Source organism: Labeo rohita, chromosome 2 (genome assembly GCF_022985175.1).
Source record: "Labeo rohita strain BAU-BD-2019 chromosome 2, IGBB_LRoh.1.0, whole genome shotgun sequence".
Lineage (NCBI taxonomy): Eukaryota > Metazoa > Chordata > Actinopteri > Cypriniformes > Cyprinidae > Labeo > Labeo rohita.
The window spans coordinates 30720656-30748378 of NC_066870.1; the positions used below are offsets into that span (position 1 = coordinate 30720656).

Sequence of the window (27723 nt, forward strand, 5' to 3'; positions counted from 1 at the left end):
AAAAGTGGGATCTTTTTGAGTGTGTGATTACATCACCACGTAAAACTTGTTTCTTTGACCAATTTCTACTTTCTTGTTTTGCTTTAATTAAATTCTGTACTTTTTTCTACTTATTCAAGTGTTTCATTAATTTAAAAGAGTTTATTCTTGACACAGTGAAGTCACGTTAACATAGATTTTATTCAACATAATTTCTGAAAGGTAAATACTTCATCTAGTGACACCAGAGGGGCCTTATTACAACATCTCTTAGGCACTAGATTATTTGAACCTGGTGCTGCCCCTTACTATACGGGTTTAAAAAAGAAGGTAGGGGGCGCTACACAAGTAAAACAGAACAAGCCCCATAAAGAATCACTCACTCGATCAGTATGTGCATCTGTATCTGCACCAGCAGATGTTTGGAGAACAGAGGCTGTTTTCTTAGGGCACAGAGTGGAACCCTGAGGTTTCCGTGGTTACATTGGCTTTTGTTTGAAATGGCTTCCAAGAAAGATAGGATGGATAAATGGATGGATGTGTTTGGTTGTTTACCAAGACTTTGTTTGTAGGAGCTGATGAATGCAAAGACAGCATGTGATAAGGTGATAAAAATGTGTAAATGTTAGCTTTAGCGCTGTAGGCATGCATAGATGTCACCTGTGTTTGTGTATGTGTGTGTTTTCAGAAAAAAATCCTTCAGCTAAAAACCCTTGATGTATTAAAGCCTTTAATGAAAGCCTTCTCAAGCATTCTCCCGTGTATGCAGTGAACAAAAAAATCCCAGCATGCTCTGCTTATTTCATGCTGTTCCAGCATTGTTTGTGTGTGTATGTGTGAGTGTAAAACATAGAAAGGAAAAAAAGAAAACTGCGAATGTGTATATGTAAATGTGCTCATCGCTCTATTTCAGACCATTGGGGGACATCAGCATTCATGTCTGCATAGACATATTGAAATGCAGTGATAGTGTCACATAGATCATAGAAGTCTGCATAGATCTGTGTCCCTGTGCATTTCTCTTTGCTTTATTGAATGAACTCATCTTTCATTTTCTTTCTTTTTTTCCAGAGGTAGAGCATTTAGAGGCATCCAGATATAAATCCAGATCATGCACATCTTTCAGATGACACGTAAGTTCTTGATGTGACATTTATTTGACATTTGGGGAGATTTCTGTGTGGAATGAGGTGATATTACCGCAGTAAAGCTGAGATAACGCTGTTGACAGAGCTGTGGGAGATGGTCACCTCACATGCTTCATATCCTCTGAGAATATTGATGATATTCTCTCAAGCTGTTTATACATTTCTCACACAGAAACTATATTTTTTAAAAAAGCTAGATGAAAATGATCAGAATGTTGGAGGATCTAGTTGTTTTGAAACATGAAGGGATCATATTAAATTTAGAAAAATTAGTTTTTCTTGATTCTTTAAATACAAAGTACTACGGTATGTAGGTGTATTCATGTGCATTTCAGGGCTTTAATAACAGATTCAGATTTTAGCATTAGCACTGGAAATGGGGCGTCAAACACATCCTGCTTGGTAAAATTGTGGTTGGTAAAACAAGGAGCACATTAACATACTGTAATATGGTATGTAACAAATACTGTTTAAATGCTGTTATTTCTAAATAACAGAAGATACTATTATTCTAGATATACTGATATACTCAGTGTATATATATATATATCTCAGAGGTTGTGCTAGACTTTAACATTGTCCATCATTTTGATGGACAGGGTCGTAAAAATTCCGTCATAATCTATAATTACCCATCATATAATTTTCATATTTTAATTAGAATAAAATATTTAATTGCTTTTATTTTTGTTCACATTTTCATTTTTAATCATGAACCTACAGGACGAAAACAACAAAATATGCTAGGGCTGGGTAAACAAAAAAAAAAAAAAAAAATAATTGATTGATTTCTCGATTTTAATAGATTCTCATTTTAGTCAACCAAGATCGATTCTTAAATCACAATCAATCTTTTGGTCTATGCTGATTTCAGTTGATGAATTGTGCGTCTTCCTTCCAAAAAATAGCAATAGGCTAGGCTTTGTGTTACTTTTGATATAAAACAGTCTCAGATTTTAAATTCTGTCAATTTCATTAGGAAATTCAAGCAATAAATACCGTTTTGGCGCTCTTTAATGTGATGTGAAAGATCGTTGTCATTTCTGTGTATTCATCTGTGCGTAATCAAACGCATAGCAAAACATTCGTGACAGTGCCGTTTTTGTTCTGGATCCATTGCCCTGCTGCTATATTGGAGCACACTTGCAACCAACTGGACATATATATATATTTTAAGAAATTTGCACTAGTCAAACAAGTGCAAGAGCTTCATTAGAACAGCGGTGGACTGTGGTCAGATGAGATGTTGTCAGGCCATATGTCAGTAAAAACTAATTCACCTGTCCTGTCACCGTTATACTGTGCTCATAGCACATGCACTTCAATTGCATGCACAAATGCGGTGGCGCACACTGTAGCCTTTATCATTTAATATTAAAGTGCGGATGAAACTACAAGAATGCGTGTCAGATCCTTGTTACGTTCCTCAGCGGCAGCTCTTAAAGTAATAGCAGCCAAATAAGCTAATAACTGAGCTGCTGTGATTAATCAAAGAACAGAAGAAAAAAAAGGAAATCAATAACTTTTGTAGCTTCAAGGATTAATCTATGTTTAATTTAGTATTTAGTGTTTCACAGGGCTGCCCCTTAATAGTCGACAAACTGTTAGTCGATGAGAAGAGGCTTGGTCGACCAAGATTTTATTTAATCACAAAAAAATCCACAGAAAGTGGCGAAGCCACACAGTCCATGATGGACAGATAAGTAATGGCTGGCCTATATGGTAATACAGTACATCAGGTAGGACATCCAAACACTAGCTATCATTCATTGACCGCAAATATGAATTAGTTGCAACTTTACATGGCAGCTCATTCAAATGTTAATCTATAAAAATGTGAGCTATTGAAGTGTCTGTGCGGAGTGTGGAACAGTAGCACACTTACTGCATGACAGATGGAGGCGCCAGTGCGATCACTTGCTCTTCAAATACTCCGTCATTTTTGGTCACACAGATAAAAGTAATACATCTTTTGAATCTGTAAAGACTCCACGTTTATTTGTGTGCACTCACAATAACAATGATACTTTTGTGCTTTTGTAAAATAATGAAAGTAAACAGGATGCGATTTCTGCTGTCTCAGTCTCTGTGAACTTGAGCGCGAAAAATCGAAACTCTGTGTACTCTGTGTATTGCCTTACAGACATGAAAGATATATCTATAGAGAGTGAAATGTCTACTTTAAATGAACCAATTCAAGTGAAAAACAAATTTTCTTAGATTATGTAATCCGCATGAAACATGCATACAGGCACATCCACTACTGCAGAGATGACGAGTCAGTGTCGTCGACTTCATCTCTTAAGCCAAAAACAAAGAAAGCACTAGTTTATCAATAAATTATTAAAATGTTAATGCAGTGTCCTTGCTGTTTTTCCCTCACACATTCAGAATTATATCTGCCGGTGTGCTGTGGCAAGCTTTTTTTTGTGTGCGCTTGAACTTGAGCCATAAAGGCAATTAAAGGCTTATGATGGTTTATTAATAAACATGCAACTAATAGTGAACTAATGCTTAAAATGAACGACTACTAGTCGACCAGAAAAATCTTTAGTCGAGGGCAGCTCATTTTGACAAGGTAAAAAGGGTGTTGTTTTACAAAACCATTGAGAATTTTTAATCAAAGTATATTAGAGACTTTTCATTAAGACCCTAAAGAATCATATCAACTTGTGGAAAATGGGCATCCGATGACCCCTTTAAAACAGTCCATGTGACATCAGTGGTTCAACTGTAATGTTATAAAAAGTATAAACTATCAATCTGATGGCAGAATGCATGTTGTACATTACATAAAAACAGGTTATCAGCAATGTTTTCATCATGTTTGTAATTCAAAACCCGTACCGTGCATCAAATATGATACAGTAGGCTTCATAGCGTTGAAGAAATGAAAGGGGTCCAGGGTCAAGCTTTTATCTCAAGTCAATTTTATGATCCCAGAGCAGCATGAGCCACAGAGAGCAGCTAGATTCAGCATCTGGAATATCTGTGGGCTTTTAAAACACAAAGAAGTCACTCACATAAAAGCTGAAAACAACAGAAGGCAGTGCATGAATGCGTGTGTGTCAGAGAGAGGGGTAGAACAGGGGGTGACAGTAATTGACTCTCACCTGTTGATGCAGGGTCATAATTACAAACTTCAGTTGTCACCATGGAAACAAGCCGTGTTCCTATGGTGACATGGGGTGGTTTTCAGGGGCACAATATGATCCTATGTATGTGCGTGTGTTTGTGAGGCTTTTCTGTTCCTCTGACCGATCAGCTGAGTTTCAATATAGCGTATCATGCACACTGAGCTTTTGCTGTTTTTGTTGTCTCCCTTCACAGCTGCCCGATAGCTCCGACAGAACGGCGGGAATCCTGACGCGAAATATCACATTTCTAAATACAAAATGACTGCGTTTCTCTTCAGGGACCGGTAAAATATCTCTCCTCCTCAGCCATCTATCAAAAGTGTCTGCGTGCGTGCGTTTGATTGACTGGGCGTGTATGACTATGTGTGTTCGCTGTGTGATATATGATGTAATTTCAGAAATTTCTCCACATGCACAACGGCCTGAAGCAACAGAGCGGCAACATGTCCAACCCCCTCCGCCCCAGTCTCCCTCTTTCTGCATGAAAGAATGATAAATAGCTTCATGAAACCCGTGTGTAACGCTCACTCATACACACACAGGGCTGTGTGGAAGGTCAAACTGTATGTAAATTATCTGGTTTTGGATTTTGGTCCCAGCAGATGTCGGCTCCGCTCTGTGATTCTGAGCAATAGCCAATCACCTCCGTCCGCTGAGCAGACTTCCTGTAGCTGTGGAGGGCTTTCTTGTTTAATGACAGACTAGGAAAGAATAACAGAACAGCCTCTAAGCATGTATGAATGATTGGGGAGGGGATGTAAAATGGAGTAGGAATGAGAAAACGGGGAGAAAGTCAGAGTGAGAGAGAAAGGCTGAAAGAATATGAATGGTTTGCAGATTATGTAAGTGAATCTTTCTTTAAAACGTGCATCTGAACTGACTTTGAGCTGAATAATGATGCTATTATCTTCAGGCAGAGCTGTTTTGTAGTTGAAATGAGTTTGGTTCATAACTAATGAACTAATGAACTTTGCAACACAGACTGTTAATGAACTAAAATGAATCAACAGTGAACTAAACTGAACTGAACAATGACACTACTGTCTTTGTAGAGCTGCTTTGCAGCTGAAATTATATTTGTATTTTATAGAGCGTTGTACTGTATTACGGATTTCCGAACTTTTTCTAAATATTAACTTTAACCTAAAATAATAACTTGAAGTACCCCTAAAATTTAGAAAATTTTAAGTTACTTCAGTAATTTAACAACATATTGTTGTTTATGTTTATGATTCTCTGATGTTGGTTAATGGTCACATGATTTGCAGGCAAACCAATAAAATATTTCAGTATTTTATTTTTTTATTATTTTATTTTATTTTTGAATTATTAGGTTTTTATCAACTTTCATATTTTTATAGTTTATTTAGGTGCTACCAATTGAGGTTATGTGACAAAATTTTATCTCATTTTATTTCAGCCCAAAATCAAAAGAAAGAAATAAAAGAAACAAATAAAAATAAGCTTTTTTAGTATAAAATTACGCTTTTTTGCATTGTGACATTATTTAATTTTCTCCTCATTTTTACTGCTTTTCTGCAAAAATACTGATATATTTGGAAAAAAAAAATCTGTAGTATTTATACACAATAGTATTTCTAGTATTGTCTTTAATCTTTAAATTTTATATTTGAATTAATGATTAGGCTTTTATCAACACGTGAATCCCAGTTTAGAAAACCCTGGTGTAACTCGGTATATTCAGGTTGATTTAATCTTATTTATTTATTTATTTATTATTTATTTATTTTTATTTTTTATTTTTTTCAAACAAAACCAGTTTATTTAGATGCTACCACTTGAAGTTATGTGACAAAACTTTATTTTAGTTTACTTTAACCTAAAATTAAAAGAAAGAAATAAAAAGAACAAATAAAAATCTTTTTAGTATAAAATTATGCTTTTTTTGCATTGCAACATTGTTTAATTCTCTCTTCATTTTTACTACTTTTCTGCAAAAATACTGATATATATTTTTACATATTTTTATTCTATAGTATTTATACACAATAGTATTTCTAGTCTTTAATCTTTACATTTTTATTTTTGAATATTAGGTTTTTATCAACGCAGGAATCCCAGTTTGGAAAACCCTGGTGTAACTTAATATATTCATCTTAATTTAATCTCTACTTATTTATTTATTTTAAACAAAAACAGTTAATTTAGATGATACCACTTTATTTCAGTTTATTTCAGCCCAAAATCAGAAGAAAGAAATTAAAAGAACAAACTAAAATACGCTTTTTTATGTATAATGACATTGTTTGCCTCTCTACCCTTTTTATTCTGTAGCATTTATACACTATAGTATTTCTAGTAATGCCTTTAATCTGAATAATAAAATATTTTTATTCTGTTGCACTCATGACAATATCCATTGGGAATAATGAGAATTTCTCGCCATGAAAAGTCACAATGCGAAATAAATAAATAAATAGGTTTCTTTCATTATGCAAAATATGATTTCTTTTCTTCTTCTTGTTCTTCTTCATCTTGTTTTATTATGGGGTAGATTGTGACCTGGACGTGTTCTCATCAGATTCAGCCGTGCATGAAAAAAACTATCAGGATATTAAACTGTGCTTTTGTTTTTTCAGCTACGTGACTTTTAAAATATCAGGTTTGGCAGGAGCTCATATCTGGGCAGACTAACTCTAAATCTCTCTGTCTCTCTCCCTCTTTCATTCTGTCTTTCTCACTCAGGGTAGCAGACATCTCTGCGTACAGGGGCCTGAGGCGCTGTTGAGCGTGGCATCACAAAACAGGCTGGAGAGGAGAGAGAGAGAGACAGAGAGCGCGTGTTTGTGAGCAGATTAACACACTGTGTGTTGGGGGATTTCAGCTGCTCTGGCTAACACACACTCAGTGTCTGATTGAAAAGCCCAGCCGAAGCATACGGACGGAGTCAAAGTGTACTGTAAGCTGCAGATTCATGTCAACAGTCTTTAGCCTTATTCTAAAGCTTTACCAGCTGCTGGAAATTGTCCTGGAAAATGTAACAATATTTGTGTGTTTGTGTGTGTGGGTGTGTATGCGCATGTGACAACTCTTTATCTCTTTGTCAGAAGCTTGCTTGAATCAGTAAGCATTTGTGGTGTTATCTGACCAGCTCTGTGTTATCAGTAGACATTCATCACCATGACAGATGCACGGCATGCATGGAAATGTGTAAATGTAAAATAGAAGCTTGAATACTGGCCACTTTTACATACACTCTTAAAAATAAAGGTTCTTTATTGGAATCTGTGGTTCCATGAAGAACATTTAACTTCCATGAAACCTTTCTATAGCACAAAAGATTCTTTGGTTGCTCACTCAAGGTTTTTTTCTGGGAAACCAGGAGCATTCTTCTGTGGCATCACTGCAAAAATGTCCCTTTTTTTTAAAGGAATAGTTCATTTTCACCACATGGCCACCCAAGATGTAGATGCTCTTTCAGATTTGGACAAATTTAGCATTTTATCACTTGCTCACCAATGGATCATTTGCTGTGAATGGGTGCCGTCAGAATGGGTGCCGTCCAAACAGCTGATAAAAACCTCACAATAAACCACAAGTAATCCAGTCCATCAATGAATGTCTTGTGGAGTGAAAAGCTGCATGTTTATAGGAAATAAATCATTAAGACGTTTTTAACTTCAAACCTTTGCTTCCTGCCAAAACACAAGTCTTCGACCCATAATATTGCTTTCTTCAGTGAAAATGTCATGTCATCTAAATCAGGAGAGAAATATGTACAAATCAAGCATGTTTACAAGCAAAAACAGTCCAAAACAGTTCTTAACAAATATGTTGGTGGATTTTATGTGAGAGAAAAACTGACTTTTTCACGGGATAAATCATTATTTTGGATTCATATTTTGGACAGAAGAGATGGTTTATTGATGGACTGGAGTCATGTGATTCACTTGTGATGCCTTTTTTTATATCATTGTGGGCATTTTTTGTGCCTTTATTCAGACAGGGCAGTGGAGAACAGACAGGAAAGCACTGGGTGGAGAGAGGGGAATAGATTGGCAAAGGACCACGAGACTGGATTCGAACTCAGGTCGCCGTGAATGCAGCTGCGCTGTGTCGTGTGCCAACCACAATCCTATTGGCGCTGACGCTTGTGATGCTTGTATTAGCTGTTTGAACTCTCATTCTGATGGCACCCATTCAATGCAGAAGATCCATTGTCTTGTATTAACTACTCCAAACCTATATGTAACCCTGTATGGGGGGAAGAAATGATAGAAATCAATATTTTTATTTAGCAAGTATGCTTTAAATTGATCAAAAGTGATAATAAAGACATTTTTAATGTTAAAAAGATTTCTATTTCAGATAGAACTTCTGAACTTTTTATTTATCAAAAAACCTGAAAAAAATTCTACTCAGCTGTTTTCAAAGTAATAATAATAATAAATGTTTTTGAGCAGCAAATTGGAATAATAGAATGATTTCTGAAGGATCATGTTACTGGATTAATGATGCTAAAAATTCAGCTTTGAAATCACAGGAATAAATTACATTTTAAAATATATTCAGATACTTGCAGGCTTGGTGAACAGAAGAGACCTTTAAAAAACATTACAAATCTTACTGTTCAAAAATGCATTCTGGTTTGAAACAGCATGAGAGTGAAGGTGAGATTACAGAATTTTTTCATATATGAATATTGTATTAATCACTCAGTGCCATGATATTAAAGTGCTACATTATTTCCTTCCAGCATTATCTCTGACCCATTCTCTGTATTATAAAGACATGCATTTAAGAGTCTTCTGATTAGTTCATTGCATTTGCACCTTGACTTCAGACGCTGTCTTTTATTAACTGCTCAGTAATCTTGAGAGAATTATTTGATTAATTATCGCCTAGGGCTTATAACAATCAGCGTCTGCCACTGGATAATAAGAAAAAGAAAATTCTGTCATCATGTTCTTACCCTAACGTTATTCTGAACCCAACCCACTAATTTCTTCTGAGGAACACAAAAGCAGATGTTTGCCAAAACACACAACTGATCACGCAAGTTGCAAGAACAGTTGCATCAATGATGTGTTAATCACAAAATGACTTATGGACCACTTTTTGTATTTCTGAAAAGAGCAGCAAGAACATTCTTCTATAAACCTGTAAAAGTCAAATCATTTTGGAATGACATTAGAAATTCTGTTCACAAAGACAAAACTTTCATTATTGACTGAATTATTCCTGAATGCTACTGGATTAGAGCTGAGATGAGGGTCAGTGCCACTCTCTGAACTCTTTAATAGCCACATATCCATACCTCTGTGAGCAGACTGCACTGAAAAAAAAAAATGTTTTGCCCCTCTCCCTCTTTCTCTTTCTCCTCTCTCTCCTCTCTCTCCCAGTGGATGATCAGATTGCAGCGCTGGCTGCTCCGGTGCACTCTGAGCTTGAAAGTGACTACGTGCTACACATTTTTATGTCACTGTGTCACCAGCCAGAGAAACAGATTCCTAGAGTTGGCGCACTCCTAATCCTCATTGCGATGCGCAGAAACACATTTATGCGTAATGACTTCACATAAAAAAAAATCTCCATATTCATATTATGAACACGTTTATTAAATAAAATCAAGTGTTAGAAACGGTAAAGTGTGCAACGTTATCAATATTATTTTTATAGGCCAATTAGTATGGAAATTATTGGGTGAGAGGGTGGGGGGTTTCTGTGAATAATTTTTGGTCTAAGTTTGTATCACGCAAAACCATTGTCTTGTTTTACTGACTAACTATTTTACATATATTTAAAACAAAACACTGATTTTTATGAAATATTTAAAATGTATCCACTTTTTTCCTCACGTAAAAGCAGGCACGACTATCTGTAAATTGTATGGTTCTCGCTTCGCTATTTTTAGCTATACAAAACAGCTTGTTTTGCTGCTTGATATTGCAAATTGGTGAGTCTTACATATTGTTTCAATATAATATTTTAATGATGAGCACACTGGTTTAATGCAAACAGTTCACCGTTTACCGCACGTTGGTATTCTTCTCGTTATTTCCTTATAGCGCTAATGAACCGGAAGTCTCGCCCATACGCTGTCCGATTTGATTTTAAAGGAAAGCGCTCGAACAGCGTACTGTTGCTATGGTTACATCAGGCGAAAAAGATTGTGTTCGCGACTATTTACCTCACTCTGACTAACTTGTAACCTTACTTTAGTAGTTACTGAAACGTTTAAAAGCGTTAGCTATAGAAAGCCCATATACAAAAAAATTAAGACCTCTTCAGTCTATTGTTTTGGTTTTATTTTAAGGGTTCAAGCGTTAATTGGGGATGCCAGCCCCCCCAAAACCCCTCATAATTCGCACCCTGCTTTGAGGGACATCTTGTTTGAGCACTGCGCTCCCACGCAGAGGAGCGCAAAGTCTCTTTGCTTTGGCTCACTGTCTCCGTGTCTGGTTGGCAGAAAGACAGCGCGTCTCTGCCTAGAAGGGGTTAGAGGGTTTGCTCGTTTCCAGTCCTGCCCATTCTCTCTCAAGGAGGAGGAACGCAAGCAACCAGTGCTGCGAGAGTTTTGTCACACACACAGTCTCAGATCAGATGCTGACATCTTCACATCAGTGAGAACCTGCTAAATATACCCACCAGAGCCGTCTACGCGCAAAAGAGAGAACGGAAATCATTTAAGGGAGTGACCCGACCGCACGCCCGCAGAAGCGCCCACAGCCCGCTGCCAACGAGCCGAAGGACGCGCTGTCAAACCTCTCCAGACTTTGGATTATGAAATTTTACAGCGCTGACTGACTGTGCAAGAATCTCTCCGCTTTCCAGGGCTGTGAGTTTTCTTCGCGTTATGGAAGAGGAGACAGCGGTCCCCTGATCTGAGTGACAGGATCTCTCTCCGGCTTACCGCGTGGATTCAAAAAGAATTCCTACACGAAATCCTGAGGATATAACTGAACAGATTTCTGTGAGGATGTACTGGCGTTTGCTCTGTGTGACTCTAACGGCATTGTCCGTGGTTCGCGCTCTAACGGGTGAGTTGGATACTGTGGATATTGCGTTGTGCCGTTTCGGCACGGTTTCTCTGCGCACAGGAGAGCTCTGTTATGGTTATTATGTCGTTTGTTATCGATGCTCACCTGTAGGGCTGCTGTTTCAAATGGTAAACAGGTAGAAACCGTATCTGACGAAGGGAGAGATCCGTCGTTACGCGCTACATCATTTATTGCTGTAAATAAGTTCACTCCAGATTGTTTCCTCACTGTAAAAAGTGAGAATGTACAGTTTGTTATCATAAGAAGCTTATTTGATCTGATCCTTACAATTTCGTTGGTTTAGCATAATGGGCAGTTTGATGCAGTGATATTAATAATATTATTTATTTGAATAAAACCAGTTAATTTATATTTTACCTCGTGACGCATGATTTGACAGTGTGTTATGTATTTTTATTTTCATTTTTTAGTTATGTATAAATATTATTATTTATACATATAATGATATATATATTACAATAATATTATTTTATTTTTTATTTTTATTAGTTAGCTAATTTGTGCAAAATAGCCTAGTTAGATTAGTCGATTCATATTGTGGTAGCGCTTGACCAGAGATGCTCCGTATGTGTGTGTGTGTGTGTTTGCGAGAGTTGGGTGTGTGTTATCAGACTCGAACACCCAAACACAGTGGCATATCTGCCCACTACGTCTGCACACCCATAAACAGTGACCCCTCTCTCAGTCCACAGCCTGTTGTGTTTAGCTCAGATACATTGATCGATTTCCAGGCGCATAATCGATCCTCTGATCTGGTCGATCCTCTGTCGAACAGCGTGTAAGATCAGAGCGCGCTGTGTGTTACATTATGGGTGTCATGTTACTTTTGTGCAGTTTGTCATCAATTATTTGAACTAGTATGAGATGCATGTGATGCACGGTAGTATGACTCATATCTAAGTATGACTGAGTTTCAGTTGTTAAAATGATAAATGTGCCACTCTGGTTTTTAGAAAGTCCCTGCGGAGGGAAAATCACAATCACCAGCGCCGGGTATGTGACCTCTCCCGGTTACCCATCTGGATACCCAGTGAACCAGCAGTGCAGCTGGCTGATCCAGGCACCTGATCCACAGCAGAAGATCCTCATCAACTTCAATCCGCATTTTGATCTGGAAAGTCGGGAATGCAAGTAAGTCTAACCGACATTTGTGTCCTGTAGGACACCGGGGCATCAGAAATGATAGATTTTATCAAAGTCCTTTCTGGAATTAGTCTGTGAGCTATTTTCTAGACACGCATGAATACAGCTTCTATTGACTGGATTAGGCGATTGATTTTCTTTAAGAAAACCAATATGTTTGTACCTACAAGTGGTTTCCTTTCTGCCTGGACTGTCTGTGGTATCACAAAACATCTACCTGCTTTCAAACCTGTGCTCAGATCTTGAGGTGTGCCACCTGTTGGTTGAAAATGAAATATTTCATATTTATGCTGCTAAAATTAGAAGTTGAACTAGATCTGTTTAAGAGCAACCGTCCCGGGCTGTGATAATGGATCTGCATTTATCACTCACAGGGTTGTTTTTCCCAAGGAAAAAAGGGGGATGGTTTTCCCAAGAGGAAATCTCAAGAATGCGAGGAGTCAAAGCAGAAAAATGTGAACGGCGCGGAGAACGCAGTTTATGGTTTCATTTTCATCAGTTTGATGAGGCTTCCAGCATCACATGAGTAATTAAGCTGATTGTTTTCTTAACGAGGAGGCTGACAGAGAGTGACATTAAATGACAGTGAGGTTGAAAGCTGAGCTTGTTATTGCCCTGTGGATCGTTTTAGTGGTTTGGTTAACAGCATCAGCACGCAAAAACTAGCAAGGCTTTGTGTGGACCAAATCTCATAAATGAGATGGATTTGATGAGCCTCTCTATCATTTTAAACAGCTCGTAAATGGCCGCGTAAATCAGCAGCTGTCAGTCACACAGACTTGGCTTTACTATTGGGTTGGATTTCAGTGCCAGGGGACCAATGAAAAGTCCCTTATGCTGACTGTCCTGCTGTGGGCCCCTGAGGGGGCATGAAAGAGAAACAGACAGACCATGACCATCCCTTTATATTCATTTTCTCTTTCAATCCATCTTCTTTAGGTTGTATGTGTGTGAGGGAGATAGAGATGTGAAAGAAGGGTATGTTTAGAATGGTGTGCAACCACTACGCATACTATTTCTGAAGTGTACAGTAGGTATACATATGCAAACTATGTGCAGATTATTTTGTGTGACTAGAATGCTGTATCAGATTGACCTACATTGTGCGTAAATACTTTATCCCACAATGCAATGCACTCAGCTTCTTCTATATTCACTCAAAAACGTCTGTACGTCAGAACTTATATATATCCACCTTCTTAACTTTTTGTTTGATCATACTCCCACCCCCAGTTTCACAGACAAGGCTTAAGCCTAGTAAGTCTGAGCTGTTTCAGCTGAAAGAAACTTGCACTGATGCTTGCACTTGCACTTGAAATGATCTTAAAATATATCAGTGTCTTTGTTTTGTCTCAAGATGGACAGCAGTAATGTTTTTTTTCTAAGGCACGTTTTTAAAAAAAATACTTAAATATCCTAATTGAACTATGGCCTAATCCTGGCTTGGTTTAAGCTCTGTCTTTGAAATCAGGCCTTAGTTTAAAGGGATAGTTCACCCAAAAATGACAACTTGATCACTAAATCCAAGAGCTTTCTAACCCCACATTGACAGCAACACAACTTCCACGTTTAAGGTCCAGAAGAGTAGTAACGACATTGTCAAAATAGTCCATGTTTTATTTGTGCACAAAAAGTATTCTCATAGCTTCATGACATTACGGTTGAACCATTGATGTCACGTGGACTATTTTACCTTTCTGGGTCGTGAATGTGCGCTGCTGTCTGTGCAGGGTCAGAAAGCTCTTGGATTTTATCAAAAATATCTTCATTTGTGTTCCGAAAATGAACGAAGGTGTTATGAGTTTGGAACTACATGAGGGCCAGTAATTAATGACAGAATTTTCATATTTGGGTGAACTGTCCCTTTCATGCAAATTTCAACAAATTTGCTTAACTGGAATTTTTCTGCTTGAGTTGAAATTTTTCAACTTGCGCAGAAGACGCAATATCGTGAGTTTATGGAAAGCCAGGAAGGTCAAAAATGTGCAAATTGCAATGTAAACGTTGCTTAATTCAGATCTTCTGCTTGAGTTGAAATTTTTCGCGAGTTTATGGAAAGCCAGGAAGGTCAAAAATGCATAAAATTTAACATGTAAACAACATGTCGCTCAATTTGAATTTTCCGCTCGAGTATGGGATTATTTTTGTGCCAATAAGAATGAACGTAACTTTATAAAACAACGTAACTTTCCAAGAAACGATCAAAAATATGCCACTGCAAAAGAAGAAAAACACAATGAAAATGAAAAAATGAACTCAGTCGCACGAATTTAACATGCTCTTCAAATATGCTTCATTCTTTGTTAATGATTTTCAAAGAATCGTTTTCGCGAATCATGGATTCTGAATGCGTTGCCACAGCTTTCGCTTACGCTTCGCAAATTTTCGTTTGCTGTTTTGGCACAAACCTCTCGTGGGGGCGGGCTTAACAGCGATCTACTCTGATAGGCCAGTGAGCTTTTGATGGACAGTTGCTCTCTGACCTGGAAGCACAGACGGTGACGTCAGTGGCGCGCATATTGGAAAGTTGTTGTGGTGTGCAATACGTCGTGCTTTGTTTATAGAAACTATCAGAACTGTTGCACACTGTACATGAATAAAACTTTTATCGATGTTATTGATTAACGTTACTTTAGCAACACGAACTTACTTCAAGCTGCCCTGAGGGACAAGCTGAGGTGGAAGATGATGCCGCTCCGTGTCTCTCCTGGGAGCTCATCTTTAAAAAAACTAAGAGACGACCGTAGGTGAAATACTAATAACATTAATACTTAATATAAACAAAGCACGACGTATTGCACACCGCAATATGCGCGCCACTGACGTCACCGTCTGTGATTCCAGGTCAGAGAGGAACTGTCCATCAAAAGCTCATTAGCCAATCAGAGTAGATCGCTGTTAAGTCCGCCCCCACGAGAGGTTTGTGCCAAAACAGCAAACGAAAATTTGCGAAGCGTAAGCGAAAGCTGTGGCAACGCATTCAGAATCCATGATTCGCGAAAACGATTCTTTGAAAATCATTAACAAAGAATGAAGCATATTTGAAGAGCATGTTAAATTCGTGCGACTGAGTTCATTTTTTCATTTTCATTGTGTTTTTCTTCTTTTGCAGTGGCATATTTTTGATCATTTCTTGGAAAGTTACATTCAGTTTTACAAAGTTAGGTTCATTCTTATTGGCACAAAAATAATCCCATACTCAAGTTGATATCATGAGTTTATGGAAAGCCAGGAAGGTCAAAAATGCAGAAATTGTAATGTAAATAACATGTCGCTCAATTCAAATTTTCCGTTTGTGTTCCATTTTTTTTTAACTTGCACGGAAGACACGATATCATGAGTTTATGGAAAGCCAGGAAGGTAAAAAATGTGTGAATTGTAACACATAAACAACACATTGCCTGGCGCAAATTTGCATCTATTCCAGTCTTTGCATTGACTTTGTATGTAATCTACTCGTGCAAATAATTAAATTCGCTTTTGGTGTGCACACACCATAAGTGCCTCTGATTGGCGCGTTTTCAGCACTGACTAGTCTAAGTTCAACAGAAACGCGTTTGGTTGGTTGTAAGGCTCAACGTTGTGCAAAACAGCATGTTAAAACAATCTGAAGCAGTGTAAGAGAATCTAAATGTAATTCTGCAAATTGATGCTTTTCATTAATTTTCACATTTCACGTTTGAACCACATATTATCCATAATATGTTGTTTAATTGTGCAGGGCCATTTTTTGCTCCTTTTGTCTGGAATTTATGGCATTTTTGTTCATTTTTGCCACAAGCCCTCGCTAATTTCTGACCCTCCCAGCAACCACATAGCAGTGAGCTAAAAAACACTTTGAACACCTAATAACTGTGTAGGAATGTGTTAAAAAAACATTCCAAATACCAAAAATATCTTAGTTTGTGTCCCGAAGATGAACAAAGGTCTTACAGGTTTGGAACGACATGAGGGTGAATAATTAATAACAGAATTTTCATTTTTGGGTGAGCTATTCCTTTAAGGTCATCAAGTTTGATGTTGGGTTTGAGCAAATAATTGTGTAGCATGTCAGAAATTAACCACATTTTCAATCACACTTGATGTGTTTGCTCTGGATTTAAACGTACAGGCTTCCAGCTGCAGATGTTTATCAAGCTCGTAACACAGATCTTTAAAACCTTCCATGTTTTACCAGAAATTCAAAAACTGGAATAGATATAGACACACATCTCTGACTGTGGATACAGATGGATAATTAATCAAGACTATTCAAAACAACCGTTCTCGCCCTGAGCTTGGTGTGAAACAGTAACTCAGCACTGGTATTACTTTATTTTCTCCCAGAATTCCAAGCAGTTCCAGAACTTTCCCATCCATTCGCTGGGCTTAAATGTTCTCAAAATGCCAACATAAGTGTGTGACTGTCAATGCGTGCTGTGGAATGTCTGGTGTGTTTTGGACAGACAACCATGAATGTGCGTCTCAGAACAGGAAGGTTAATCAGAACTTCACTTTAACTTGGACCAGATGCTGCTGTGTTGTTCTTGGACCGCCGTCAGTTTTTTAGCTGTGGCAAAACTTGCAGAGTTTATGGTGAACATTATTAAACGAAGCTTGCAGAAAAGCCCAGGAGACCTCCGCGAACACCGTATTCATTCCTTTCTGCGCTGCACTGCAGAGAACAAACACATCGGACAATCTAATAGCCTTTTATTTCAACGTATTATATAACAGAGCAGAGCTGGCTACAGCTTTCAGATTTTACAGAGTTTCTGACTAGCGAAAACCATCTTCATTGAACTTTTAATTACAAGTTGTAATTCAGACGTGATGGTTGTGATGACAAAAATGCTAGCGGCTTAAATGTAGTTAGATAGCACATTCATATTCATATTTGATATGCCATTTTATTATAGCCAATGTTACCTGGTACGCTTTCTTTATTCGTATAATGGTGAATTAAAGTAGCGCTTAATTATTTTGCTGTCATCAACAACAAAGCAGCACATGGATCAATTTTGGCGTTATGAACGTTGCCATGGAAACAAATTATATCTGAGCCCGAGGATGTGAACAGCTCCAAGTAGAATCTCCAAGTTGTCATCTTGTAATTATGGTAATTCCAACAAGGCATGAATGCAGCAGAACCTTGCTCTTAAGTTCTCATTGAAAAAGCTTTGTAGGTTCTCTCTGGACACAAGCTGAACAATAAAGTGGCATGGTAACTGAAAAGAAGCAAATTGACAGGAGAAATCAGATATTTTGGTATTTGTTTCAGGAGTCTTGTTACACTTGTTTTTTTTTTTTCTAGTGTGAGCGATTAATTGGCTCAACCTGCCTAGTTTGTTTACAGTAGTAGTTGTGTACTCATGTTATCTTGTGTTTTAGAGGGTCACTGTGTGTGTTTCTACCACATTCTTGTCTTATCTGAGGGGTCGTTGGAGATGTCGGTCCTGCAAATGCCTCTGGCCCCAGACAGTAATGCAATTAGTGTGAAATCAGTCACATATGTTCCCGTGCCACAACACACATGCACATACAAACACATAATCTATAACCTTCATATACCATGTAGAGACAGAAATGCAGTTTTCCATTTCAGTTTTGCTTGTCGTTTTATGATGCGTGTTCTAGGAGAGAAAACACAAGTAGTTTACTGCAGCATTCTTGACGATTGATTCCTCTCAGTCCCTCTACACATACACTTACAGAGCAGAAATAATGTTCATCATTAATGGCTTTGTTGTGTGGGAATGCTTTAATAATTCTGCACATATTAATCATTAATGACACTCTGTTTCTCTCTCTACGCCTTCTTAACAGCCCTCTCTTTCACACACACACACACTCACACACATTATTGCTAAGGCAAGCATCACTATTACTGTTACTCATACATAGTGGTAGATATTTGAACAAACTGCTAACTCTTAAGTTTTAAACTTTGGCATGTAACATCCTAGTAAAACCATGTTAAAAACACTCTAAATGCCCCAGCAACCAGGGACAGAAATTAACTTTTCCATTAAGGAATAATATTTGCCCGCTGGAATTGATTTTCAGGAGCATTTTTTACATTTGTGAGGGCAATTTTTATAATCACCTTATTATTAGAAAAACCATATGTTGTCTTTAATGTCAAATACTTAAATTTACCCAATTACTTTAATCCGTTTTTAAACAGTTGTTAATAACAATAGACTGTTTAAAATTGTATCTAAATTATACATGCAAAAAAACAGGAGCTCACAGGGCTGCAATATTATGACAAAAATTATTATTGTAGATTATTGCTCTTTATATTGTAATACTGATTATTAATATAGATATAGAAAACAATACAAAATGCATTTGTTTAGTTTGGGAAACGTTACATTCTGGCTTCATAGACAAACATGTCGGTCTATGATGTTAGCCAAGTCTAGCACAAGTTGTGAAAAAACTCCTGTTATAATCACTGAAGCTATAAAATTAATCTTTCATTTACAGAATTTAACGCTCAAGTTAAATGTTTTCAACCTGTGCTGAAGACACAGTATTGCGAGTTTATGGAAAGCCAGGAAGGTAAAAAATGTGCGAATTTTAACATGTAAACAATATGTCGCTCAATTATAATTTTCCTCTCGAATTGGAATTTTTCAACTTACACAAAAACGTGCAAATTTTAACATGTAAACAACATGTCACTCAATTCGACTTGAAATTTTTCAACTTGAAAGACGCGATATTGCGAGTTTATGTAAAGCCATGAAGGTCAAAAATGCACAAATTTTAACATGTCACTCAATTCGAATTTTCCCTTTTGACTTGAAATTTGTCAACTTGCGTGGATGACGCAATATCGTGAGTTTATGGAAAGCCATGAGATCAAAAACGCGTGAATTTTAACATGTAAACAACATGATGCTCAATTTGAATTTTCTTAAGTTGAAAATTTTCAACTTGCGCAGAAGGCGTGAGTTTATGGAAACCCAGGAAGGTCAAAAACGTGCAAATTTGAACGTAAACAACACGTCGCTCAATTGAAGTTTTCCTCTCAAGGAATCACAAACTTGCATCTATTTCCGTCTTTGCGCTGACTTTGTATGTAATCTACTCGCTCAAATAATTAAATTCACTTTTGGTGGGCACACACCATAAGCGCCTCTGATTGGCACGTTTTTAGCACTAGCTAATCTACGCTTCTCTGATTGGTGCATTTCAGTACTGACTAATCTAAGTGCCTCTGATTGGCCAATGCATTCCTAACAGTAACGGTTTGATTGGTTATAAGGCTCAACGCTGCACAAAACAGCGTGTTAAAGCAATCTGATGCAGTGAGTGAATCTAAATGTAATTCCACAAATTGACATTTTTCATTCATTTTCACATTTTATTTTAATTGCGACAGCCGTAATTTATAGATCATTTTTGTTCATTTTGGTGGCATTTTTGGCACAAGGCCTTGTTAATTTCGGACCCTGCCAACAACCACATAGCAATGAGCTAAAAGACACTCAGAAGATCTAATAACTCTGTAGCAATGTGTTAAAAAACATTCCAAATATCCTATCAGCTGCATAGCAACCACCTATTTATCAGCCGCAACACCCAAGCAGCTTTCACCATGCTATTGTCACAATTTCAATGGTTTAATGTTATGATCTATTGTTATGAATTATGATTTATTCCTTATTATTTTCTGCCTCTATCTTTCAGGGTTTTATTGTAAAATATAATCAGGCACTCACTTTATCATTTTCCTCTCTCTTTCATGCATTCTCATTTATGTGGGGACTGAATCAGCTGCAAACCTCCCGAACAGTACCGTTGTTCCTGACAGCTTCATTGTTGGTTTATTTTACTCTCAATAAGTCACTATATCAGCAGCTTTTACATCCTCCTGTGTGTCTTGCTCAATAGCAGGATATTTTTCAATCCAAAATCACAGACATTGTGTTTCTGAGTTTCTGTTTTTGTAGAAAGCGGGCAAGTCTGTTGTAATCGCTGTCTGTCTCTCTCTCACACACACACACACACTCTTATCAGATAAAACACTGCAGCACTGAACTCTCATTCATTTCAATAGAAACATGAATGAACCTACTGACCCCTGTGTTTTAACCCCCAAAAAATCTGTATTAAATTAATCAAATGCAATAAATTGTATAACATTTTTAGCAGTAAATAATCTTAATAAAATAAAAAATAAAAAAGATAAAACAATAAAAATAAAAAACTTTTTTTTTTTCAGATTTACTCTTAAAGGGATAGTTTACCCAAATATAAAATGAAGAAAAATGTTATCATCATTTACTGACCCGCAAGTTATTATAAACCTGTATGAGTTTCTTTCTTCTGTTGAACATGGAAGGAGATATTTTAAAGAATGTTGATAACCAAACAATTGACTGTAGCCAATGACTTCCATAGTATGGACAAAAAATACTATCGAAGTCAATGGCTAAAAGCAACTTTTTGATTGGAAAATTCTTCAAAATAAATTATTTTGTTTTTAATGGAAGAAAGAAGAAGAAAGGTTTGAGAGTGGAACAACGTGACAGTGAGTAAAATATGACAGAATTTCCATCTTGGGTGAACTGTCCCTTTAAGAATTGAAGAACGTAAATTTAGTTAAGAAGCAGGGGCACCTTTCTCTGCCAGGATTCCTGTTATATAGTTTATGATTCATTAAATTACCCAGATCATCAGTTTAACTCGAGTCCAGGTTGGGAGCGATCTATCTGAATGGCAGGAAGCACGCTTGGGCTCCCACAGAGGGTCGCGTCGTGGTGAGAGGTCAGAGATCACACTGACCGTCAGTGTCTTGGGTTACAGGAGAGCAAGAGAGCACGAATGTACTCAGAGGGGGTGCTGTGTGTAAAACCAGTGTCAGGTCAGCAGGAAATGCCTCATGTTTCGGGTGGGTTTGCTGGAACTGATGCTGTAGGTGTCATCAAAATGAATCTAAATGAGTCATGCAAAAGTTACTCTACAATGAATCCGGAGGAAGTGGTTCAAGTTTCCAGTTATACTTTTTATGAAGCATGTCTGTACATACAGTAATGCAACTGACGCGTTTGGACATCGATAAAGTAGTGATATCAGTGGTTTGATGTGTTGTGTTACTTTCATGAATGTGCGTCGAAGACACAGAAGAGAAGAATTTATTAAATGCACAAAAATAATTTATTGTGCACAAAAAGTATTCTCGTAGCTTCACAACATTAAGGTTAAACCACTGATGTCACATGGACTATTTTAACTATGTCCTTACTTTTCTGGACCTTAAATGTAGTAGTTGTGTTGCTGTCTATGCAGGGTCAGAAAGCTTTTGGATTTTATAAAAAATTTCTTAATTTGTGTTTTGAAGATGAATAGAGGTCTTACAGGTTTGAGGGTGAGGGTGAATAATTAATGACAGAATTTTCATTTTTGGGTGAACTATCCCTTTAAATGCATAAACAGATAATTAAATTTGTGTGTATAAATGCTATTATTTGGTGCTATATTATATTATATTATATTGAACAGAACAGAACTGGTAAAACACTCTTAAATGTATTACAAAACATAATAATTTCAATAATGTGTGTGTGTTTGTGTGTGTGTGTGTAGGTATGATTTTGTACAGGTGTTTGATGGTGTGGATGAGAATGCTGAATCTCCTGGGAGGTTCTGCGGCAAAATCGCTCCGTCTCCGATTATCTCCAGTGGAAACTCTTTACTCATCAAATTCACCTCAGACTATGAAAGCACTGGAGCCGGATTCAGCATCCGCTATGAAATACACCGCACAGGTACCAGAAAACACACACACATACACACACACAGTCAAAGATCTTGCATATTGCACATACACTAACACAAAATGAAGGTCTTTAATCAAAATATTGATTCTCTTTTAATGTTTTGAGCATGTAGGTTACTATACTGTTCAGTGATGCTTTAAAAACATTATGCAGCATGTTCTTCTGCATTCTGTGCAGGTACTGAATGTTCCAGAAACTTCACAGAACCACAAGGAGTGATTCAAACTCCTGGTTTCCCTGATAAGTATCCAAACAACCTGGAGTGCACCTTCATCATCTTTGCACCTAAGATGGCAGAGATTGTTTTGGATTTCCAGAGCTTTGATATGGAACCGGACACAACCGCACCTGTGGGGGCCGTCTGCAGATTTGACTATCTGGAGATATGGGACGGATATCCTACAGGTAGAGATGGAACAAAAATAGATTAACTTAAGGGTAAAAACAGTGCTGACTTTCAGACTTCATGCTGAGAGAAGCAGGAAGTTTTTAAAATCTTAGAGCCAGAGGAAAGTGTTTTTAGAGGAACAGAATAACCAAAGACACACGCACACAAAACCCCAACATTACGGCTCATTACGGAAGTGCTCTGCACGATGAAAGGTTGAGTTTCAGATTGAATTGTGAACTAAATTGCTCAATCTCATCTCTCTCTCTCAGTGGGGCCGCATATTGGTCGATACTGTGGTTCCAGACAGCCAGGTCGTGTGATTTCATACACCGGCATTCTCTCTCTCAGCATCCACACAGACAACGCCATCACCAAAGAGGGATTTTCAGCCAATTACAGCATCCTAACCAGCTCAGACCCACCTCAGCCACATCAAGGTTAGTTTAAGACTTTCAGTTTCATTTCGAAGTGTTCATTTTTTCCCCAGTTTTCTCTTAATAACACTGTACTTTTAAAGAAGTTCACTTCCAGAGCAAAATTTTACAGATAATTTACTCACCCCGTTGTCATCCGAAATGTTAATGTCTTGCTATCTTCAGTCAGTAAGAAATTATGTTTCTTGAGGAGAATATTTCAGGATTTTTCTCCATATAGTGGACTTCAATGGTGCCCCAAAGTCTGAACTTCCAAAATACAGTTTAAATGCGGCTTCAAATCTCTCCAAACGATCCAGGCTGAGGAAGAATGGTTTTATCTAGTGAAATGAGTATATAAATTGTTAATTTGTTTAGAAAATGACCAATCGTTTTGCCGGATAAGACCCTTCTTCCTCACCTGAGATCATTTGGAGTCATTTGAAGCTGCATTTAAACTGCATTTTGGAAGTTCAAACTTGGGGGCACCATTGAAGTCCATTATGTGAAGATAATTCCTGACATTTTTTCCTCAAGAAACATCATTTTTTATCGACTGGAGAAAAAAAAGACATGAACATCTTGGATGACAAAGGGCTAAGTAAATTATCTGTAAATTTTTGTTCTGGAAGTGAACTTCTCCTTTAAGACTTCACTAAAGAAGTGACTTTTGTTATGACTTATTTTCTAGTGAAGTCACATAGCATCCATGCTGGGTCCAACATTAGACAATTGATATATAAATGCAGGTGGATGTTCCAGGAGAAGATCACTTCCAGAATAAAAATTTCCTAAAAATTTACTCACCTCTATGTCATCCAAGATGTTCATGTCTTTCTTTCTTCAGTCAGAAAGAATTTAAGGTTTTTAAGGAAAACATTCCACTATTTTATTCCATATAGTGGACTTCAATGGTGCCCAACGGTTTGAAGGTCCAAAATGTAGTTTCAGTGCAGCTTTAAAGGACTCTACATGATCCAAGCCAAGAAATAAGGGTCTTGTCTAGTGAAACAAGTGGTCATTTTTAAAAAAAATGTTAATTTATATACTTTTTAGCCTCACCTTGTGCATCGTACAGGTAGTGCAAGACAAGCATTTGTGGTTAAAATGTACTTTATATAATTTTTTTTAAAGAAAATGACCAATCGTTTTGCTATGTAGAACCCTTATCCTTAGCTGTGATTGTGTAGAGCCCTTTGAAGCTGTACTGAACCTTCAGTTTGGATCTTCAAACTGTTGGGCACCATAGAAGTCCACTAGATGGAGAAAAATCCTGGAATGTTTTCCTCAAAAACCTTAAATCATATTGCTTTGTAGAAAAAGTAAAAGACTAAATAACCTCAAATAAAATGTCTGTAAACAGGTGATCGTCACAGCTTCTCTTTACTAAACATTTGTATATTACATTGTATATTGACACTGGAAAACAGCAAAACTGCAGTTAGAAATTCAGAAACTGGAACTAAGCTGAAATTGGAGCTAAAAACCTTAGACATGAATTGTAGATCTCACTGACCATTGTCCAAGATTGAATTAATCAATTTATTGTATGCAGACATTTCTAATTTTCCTGTTGACTTTATTTGTTTAATGTAGTTACATATAAAATTCACTCGCATGTGTTATTTGAAGAATTATATATGACTTTTTCAGACATTTTCACTAATCTTTTGCATCACATTTTCTTATCTGTTGATTTGATGAGTAAATCATAATTTGCATCAAGTACTTATCAAAATAGTCTTCTTTCCATTTTCTCTGTCAACAAGAAAAGGTTTTCTACATTCAGGAAACATAACGCCCAGGGCTGCGTTTCCCAAAAGCATCATAAGCCTAAACTGATCACAGAGAAAACTGTTGGCAATCGTTTCTACAATCTATTTACACATACAATGCTTTTGGGAGACGCAGAGCAGATTTATCTTCATCTTTAGACTCCACAGCTGGTTCTTCAAGCATCTGGTCTTCCTCCAGGTCTGAGAGTGCAAGATCTCAAATAAAAGGAAAATTATCTTTAGCTCATTTTAAATTACAGTAACTGTGGGAAATGTAGCCAGACGGTTAAATTACAATCAAACTGTGTTTATTATGTTGCCATGTTGTGCAAAACACTGCATGTTGAGTCTCTCTATTATTTATTTATTTTTCATGGCAGGATAGAAAATTTAAAAAAATAAAATAAAAATAAGTGACAGGGTTTTTCAAATTTAATGACAGCGTTCCTGAAAATGAAGCACATGCTACTTGATTTTTATATGTTATGATGAGAATGAAAAGAAACTGCTGTTGATATTTCTGCATTCTCAGCTCACTCAGTCTGGGGCTTTTATTAAACCCATCTATCAAGTTTTCAGAGAGTCACACACTAACTGAGACTGTTAGCAATCATGTGGCAATAACGTGCTTGATGGCACTGAAGTAACACCCATGATCCTCTGAGACCTGAACCCAGTTCAGATTCACTTCGCAAAACTGTGTATGTGTGTGCTTTCAGTTCAGTGTAATAAAGTGCAGTGAGGCTGTCCGTTTATAATTTATCTTCATTCCCCTGGCACACAGGGCACGAGGGTCACACGGGTCACTACATCTGTGGCCAAACATGAAAGACTAATATTAACTTCCTATGGTGAGAAGAGAGCAGATCTGACTCTCTTTCTTTCTCACACATTCGTGCTCACACACACTTAGACAGACATTGCTATTTACTAAACCTAAACCTTCTGACAGTATCAGATTCATCAAAGCATGATTTATGGGTCTGTCAGATGATCGTGCCGTCTGTGCTGTTTATTACTTCAAAACATGACACTACTCACAATATATTTGTATGTGTGTGTTTGTGTGTGTGTAGATGAGTGTATGTCTCCTTTAGGAATGGAAAGTGGTGAGATCACAGAAGAAAGGATAACTGCATCATCACAGTATAATCCCAGCTGGTCTCCGCTGCGCTCCAGACTGAACTTCCCTAAAAACGGCTGGACGCCGTCAGAGGATTCTGCTCGGGAGTGGATACAGGTACATCTTATCAGACAATACATGACCTTTACACTTGTAAAGTCACACATGCACACTCGGATGTGGACATAGACAACATATTTGAAAATATATGAAGCTGTGAGAAAGGGAAAACAGTGCTGAACCGTCATGAGTGGGTACTTGTGTTTGGCCTTAAAGAGTTTATATTTAAAGTGACAGTACATCCAAAAGTGATAGTACACTCAGTATCGTGCTGAAAGCATGTGTTTTAAACCATATTCATTTAAACTTCTGATATGTGGTTTTCTGAACACACACACATCCAAAGCAGATGACAGAAGAGTTAGCATGCTTTGCTCAAACTTTTGCCATGGCATTAGAATTGGTACACTGTTGTCGCTTGCGAAAACAAAATGACTATGTCACAGGGGGAGCGAAATCTGATGCATTCGTTTTTGCACATGCTTGCAGAAAAAGTCTTACTAAAAAATTTACTGAGTTGTCCTTTTTCACGTTTTTTGGGTTGGTAGATACACAGGGGAACCGATTATAGTGCTTAAACATGGAAAAAGTCAGATTTTCATGATATGTCACCTTTAAAATGTACAGTTGAAGTCAAAAGTTTACATACACCTTGCAATATCTGCAAAATGTTAATTATTTTACCAAAATATTACCAAAATGAGTGTTATTTTTTTTTTTAAAGTACTGACCTGAATAAGATATTTCACATAAAAGATGTTTACATATAGTCCACAAGAGAAAATAATAGTTGAATTTATAAAAATTACCCTGTTGATCTTTAATACTATGTTGCTACCTGAACGATCCACAGCTATGTTAAACTGCCCGCTGTTCTTCAGAAAAATCCTTCAGGGCCCACAAATTCTTTGGTTTTTCAGCATTTTTGTATATTTGAAACCTTTCCAACAATGACTGTATGATTTTGAGATCCATCTTTTCACACTGAGGACAACTGAGGGACCTGTATGCAACTATTACAGAAGGTTCAAACGCTCACTGATGCCTTAGAAGGAAAAACTATGCGTTAAGAGATGGGGAGTGAAAACTTTTTAAACCTGAAGATCAGGATAAATGTAACTTATTTTGTTGTCTGGTAAACATGTAAGTATCTTCTGTAGCTTCTGAAGGGCAGTACTAAATAATATGATATTTAAGCAAAATAAGAAAAATGTACACATCTTCATTCTGTTCAAAAGTTTACACCCCCTGCTCTTAATGCATTGTTTTTCCTTTTGAAGACTCAGTGAGTGTTTGAACCTTCTGTAATAGTTGCATTTGAGTCGCTTAGTTGTCCTCAGTGTGAAAAGATGGATCTTAAAATTCATAGTCATTGTTGAAAAGGGTTCTAATACACAAAAATGCTGAAAAAACAAATTTGTGGGACCTGAAGTTTAACTGTTCAGGACAAACAAGGGACTCACGCAAAAAAAAAAAAAAAAAACACGACACAAAAAAACACAGCTGTGGATCATTCAGGTAACAACACAGTATTAAGAATCAAGCAGGGGTCATTTTTATAAACTCAACTATTATTTTCTCTTGTGGACTATATGTGAATGTTTTTTATGTGAAATGAAAAATAACATGCATTTTGCATGATCCCTCTTATTTTGGTAAAATAATTACCATTTCGCAGATTTTGACTTTAACTGCCTCTTGCTTTGATTTAAGATCTAATCTGTAGACATATAGGTGATAAATGTCAAATCTGCAATAG

At 37.1% G+C, this 27723-nt stretch overlaps 1 protein-coding gene and 1 pseudogene across 1 annotated transcript in view; one reads left to right on the top strand and one right to left on the bottom strand.

Moving 5' to 3' along the window:
- Positions 1–27723, bottom strand: part of LOC127175936 (tripartite motif-containing protein 16-like) — a 424611-nt pseudogene that overhangs the window by 167781 nt on the left and 229107 nt on the right.
- The window catches only part of LOC127175859 (neuropilin-1a), a 35311-nt gene continuing 18278 nt past the window's right edge, over positions 10691–27723 (top strand). Inside the window, exons 1-6 of the mRNA XM_051127156.1 lie at positions 10691–11265; positions 12240–12417; positions 22009–22190; positions 22380–22607; positions 22863–23030; positions 25858–26021. Coding sequence (XP_050983113.1) covers positions 11205–11265; positions 12240–12417; positions 22009–22190; positions 22380–22607; positions 22863–23030; positions 25858–26021 — 981 coding nt within the window. The 5' untranslated portion in view covers positions 10691–11204. The remainder of the gene's footprint in view (positions 11266–12239; positions 12418–22008; positions 22191–22379; positions 22608–22862; positions 23031–25857; positions 26022–27723) is intronic.